Genomic DNA, 4,276 nt, shown 5'->3' on the forward strand with positions numbered 1-4,276 from the left:
GTACAAAAGCACTAATTCATATACCTAGTTTCTATTTTGTGATGGACTTTTGAGATTATTTACACATTTGCAGTTGAACTAATAATTACATTTCATCACCATTAATGTCAAATCAAGCATTACGTCTCACAAAAATATCAGTTTTGAATTCACTGTGCGCATTCTTTTACTTTCTCTCTCTCTCTAGATCACAGTGATAATCCTCTTTTATAACAGGCTTTATTAAAGACAAAGCAAATTCGGTGTGAAAGCCTCATCAAACTAACCCTGATGAATGCTGCTATTCTCAGTTACACGCATTCGGAATAGCTAATGATTGCGATGAGAGATGGCTGGACTAATCTGAATGAGTATTAGTCTCTGCTGGAGCGATGCTTAATGTCATCAGCATTTCTAATCATCCGCATGACTACGTATATGAGTTTACTTGGAGGGGGAATCAACAGCCTGTGAAATAATAAATGTTTCCTAGGGGAAGTGGTGACTTAATCTCTGCTCGTATACATCTCTCTGAAGATTACTGTCGCCAGTCCAGCTGGGCCTGTCGACATCGCCGAGAAGAAGTCGGCCACCATAGGGGACGTATGCGAGTCCATGAAACAACAGCTGCTCGTTCTGGTAGAGTGGGCTAAATACATTCCTGCCTTTGGCGAACTGCCACTTGATGACCAGGTAATGACTGTTGGAAAACCAAACTGCCAGCACTAATTGGGGAAAGGGACTCTTGGGTTCAAATTGCCTTTCCTTACCAGGAAGCTCTCCATTTGCCGTACACATGACTGATTCAATTTAGCCCTTAATTCTGACCGCTCTCTCCTCCCTGTGTGCTGCACGGTGTTTTTTTTTTGGGTTTTTTTGGAGGGTTTTTTTTTTAAGCTCTCTAAGTTTCATGTTTCGTCCCTGGTCCGTACGTTCAGGTCAGCCTCTTGCGTGCTCACGCTGGGGAGCACCTTCTGCTGGGAGTCGCCAAGAGATCGATGCCCTACAAAAACGTTTTGCTCTTGGGTAAGAATTGGTTTAAAAACACACTGTCTGGAAAATACCGAACTGACAAACAAACAAACAAACAAACAACAAAACAAATAAGATGAAACATGAAACACCTTTAAAAACCAGACCACAAAAGATGCGAGGACGTGATGTCTTGATCTCTTGCGTCCGTAGGTAACGGTTTTGTCATTCATCGGAACTGTCCCGAGGCCGAGATCAGCCGAGTGGCCAACCGCGTCCTGGACGAGCTGGTTTCACCTTTTCAGGACATCCAGATTGATGACAATGAATACGCTGCTTTAAAGGCCATTGTTTTCTTTGATCCTGGTATGCCCATTAAAAATCTCTTATTTAAACTTTAACATCTCAAAGGCTCTCACACCAGTCCTTTAGTGCTCCGAGATGTGTCTAGTATACTTCATTAAAATGGACAAAAACATGTGAATTAACTGAGTTAAGTGTGTGAATAAACAGATTCTTTTTCTTTTTAACTAGATTCAGAACATGCTAACTGAGATTTAGTTCATTAACAAAGAAGTAAAGAGATCCCTGTAAAGCAAGAAAAAAAAAAAGTAAGCTTTTCCTCCAAACCCGATCCAGCAGTCCTGACCCCTTCTACTGAAACACTTACAGTCCTGAATGAAATTTTCTGAGATTGGGCAGAAACAAACATTTGCATACTCTACGGCTTCACGGCGGGGAAGGTCGTCCTCGTCCGCCCTGTTACCGCTGTATCACTTCTCACCATTATCGTTGAGCTCATGCTGAGTTTCCAAAATACCGTACGACATTCTCTATTTTCCTCATCCTAGATGCCAAAAGCCTTCGAGACCCTAGCAAGATTAAGAATATGAGGTACCAAGTGCAGCTGAGCCTGGAAGACTACATTAACGACCGTCAGTACGACTCGCGCGGTCGCTTTGGAGAGCTTCTCTTGCTGCTTCCCACTCTGCAGAGTATCACCTGGCAAATGATAGAGCAGCTCCAGTTCATCAAGCTTTTCGGCCTGGCCAAGATCGACAACCTGCTGCAGGAGATGCTGCTAGGAGGTGAGTCTCTGTTTACACGTGTCGTTCTACTGATCGACAGAAAATCATAACAGGAAATTGGTTTTGAATTGTTTACCTGAATGATTAAAGTTCAGTCAGTTCATTTTGTTTTTTGTTTTTTTTTGTGTGTGGTCTGTAAGGGATATTTTGTTAATGATTACATTAAGGGAGTTTCAGCGTGTCTGTGTGCTATACCGCAGGGCTATCTACAGAACAGCCTCACCTGCATCATCACGGACACCCACAGCTAGCTCAGGATCCAATCACAGGGCAGACGCTGGTAATTAGCTCCGCCCCCGGTCCTTTACATGCACAGCAGATACAGGGTAAGATACATTCTGGTTAAGGTCTAACTCTGTCTCAGAAATAAGTGCGTGTATGCTTCAATTAAACAGCGAGTCGTAGTTCTTGATGGAAAACAAACAAGCAGAAATGGCAGGGGGGGGTGTTCCAGAAAGCGGGTTTGGTGAAAACTCAGAGCTAGTTAACTCAGAATTAAGTAATACACCTCCTAACAGAACAGCCCTATGGCTTCATTCTCTTAGCAAAGCCATAGGGCTCTTCTATCAGGAGGTTTACTACTTGCATAGCTCTGTATAGTTCTGTTATAGATGGTGAGAGACTCATCACAGCTTCTTCTTGTTTTTCAGCCTCTCCAGACACTCCTATCCCGTCGCCTACACAGGTTCCAAGCCAGGAGATGTACAAGGCGAGCTCCAGTAGTCCAACCGCCCTGCTGCCAACACAGCAGCTTCCAAAGAGAGGCTCACCTGAGTCCCCTCTCTGAGGCCAAACACTACTACCCGGTCTGGAGTCCGCTGTGGTCTGGTGTGTTTGTACATGCATACGTTTTTATGGAAAAAAAAAAAAAAAAAAAGCTGAATTTTATGTCTCAGGTGTATTTCCAAGTAGACTATATTTAATTCTGTATTCACTTGATAACTCAGGGAAACACTGTGGATACGCAGGGCGGGGAACCTCTCTGTTTGCTGGGATGCTAAATGACTTGCCTCAGAATCCATGGAAATGATCCTTGTCAACTACGCAACTATAAAATGTGTAGTTTAATTCAATCCTATGTGAAGAGAAATGCTGCACCATCCTTTCATTTGCTTTTCTTCTCTTTCTGGCTGATCAATGCATCTTTAGTCATTTTAATTGTAGAATTCAATAAAATGTAAAGGAAGAGATGACCTGATGTGTCTTAGATTTTAACGTGTAAATATACAGAGGCCATGCAGTGACATTACGGAAGGAATGAAACAAAAAAAATATATATTTATTTTATCAAAATGATTATAAACGAAGAAATATGATGAATTCTGAGGACTTGTTTTGATAGCCCATATTCAAGGTGTGTACATTTTAATAAAGAGGTAATTTAAATACGAGTATTGCCATGTACCCCTTTGTGTTCTCCCTCAGAAGCCTTGGGAAACTCTCAAATGAAAAGCTTGCTGTTGTCGTTGTTGTGATTAGTATTACTACTGTTATTTTTCAAGTGCTTAGTTACCCTGTATCTCCTCAGTATCCCCTCATACTGCTGGGTGGTACTTGGTCGAACCTACTGCATCCTACAAACGACGCAAAGACGAACGATGACACTACGAACCACTACAGTCAGGCGACATAACGCACTTGGAGGATAGCCGAGAAACTGGGCGTCTAACCTTCAGAGACTACTGCTGAGCAGCGAACGGCAGCGTGACCCTAGGCGCACTCGTCGCCCAATCATAGATTATATTCGAACCGTTAATCCTAGATGTTGAGATGAAAAACCTGGAGGGAAAAAATTACGTTTGATGGTCGCGAGGGACATTTAAATAACGTAGGAAAAGAACCTGTCAAAACATTTCCTCCCCTGCCCCGTAATCTTCAAAGGTTGAAAAAATATAAACGTCAGCAACAGAAAACAAGTTATTTCGCTGTTTATTACTTTTGCAATCGTCTGGTGAGAGAGGGGGAGAGAGAGAGCGAGAGAGAGAGAGAGAGAGAGAGAGTAGAAGAAGAAGAAGAAGAACTCGAGTTTTATACATATATACTTGGCAGTTGGTAAACTAATATATATCTGTAGTTTTTGGTGCTTGATGTGGGTTAAATCGAGAGGATCTGCCAACAGGCGTTTTTTCCGCTCGCTGTTTCATTTAGCCAACTTTACCCCTCCCTCATGTTTCCAATGTGAGCTTTTTTGCGACGGAAATCGTATGAAATATCTTCCTGGAATTTGAAGTGTTCCT

At 42.4% G+C, this 4,276-nt stretch overlaps 1 protein-coding gene across 3 annotated transcripts in view; it reads left to right on the forward strand.

Annotated features, from left to right (window-relative positions):
• The window catches only part of hnf4g (hepatocyte nuclear factor 4, gamma), an 11,539-nt gene extending 8,137 nt beyond the window's left edge, over positions 1-3,402 (forward strand). For all 3 annotated transcript variants that reach the window (XM_030768730.1, XM_030768729.1, XM_030768728.1), the window contains 6 exons: positions 517-672; positions 918-1,005; positions 1,165-1,317; positions 1,803-2,039; positions 2,240-2,365; positions 2,690-3,402. In XM_030768730.1, the coding sequence (XP_030624590.1) occupies positions 517-672; positions 918-1,005; positions 1,165-1,317; positions 1,803-2,039; positions 2,240-2,365; positions 2,690-2,826 (897 nt within the window). In that variant the 3' untranslated portion in view covers positions 2,827-3,402. The remainder of the gene's footprint in view (positions 1-516; positions 673-917; positions 1,006-1,164; positions 1,318-1,802; positions 2,040-2,239; positions 2,366-2,689) is intronic.
• The last annotated feature ends 874 nt before the right edge of the window (positions 3,403-4,276 follow it).

Source organism: Chanos chanos, chromosome 3, assembly GCF_902362185.1.
Source record: "Chanos chanos chromosome 3, fChaCha1.1, whole genome shotgun sequence".
Lineage (NCBI taxonomy): Eukaryota > Metazoa > Chordata > Actinopteri > Gonorynchiformes > Chanidae > Chanos > Chanos chanos.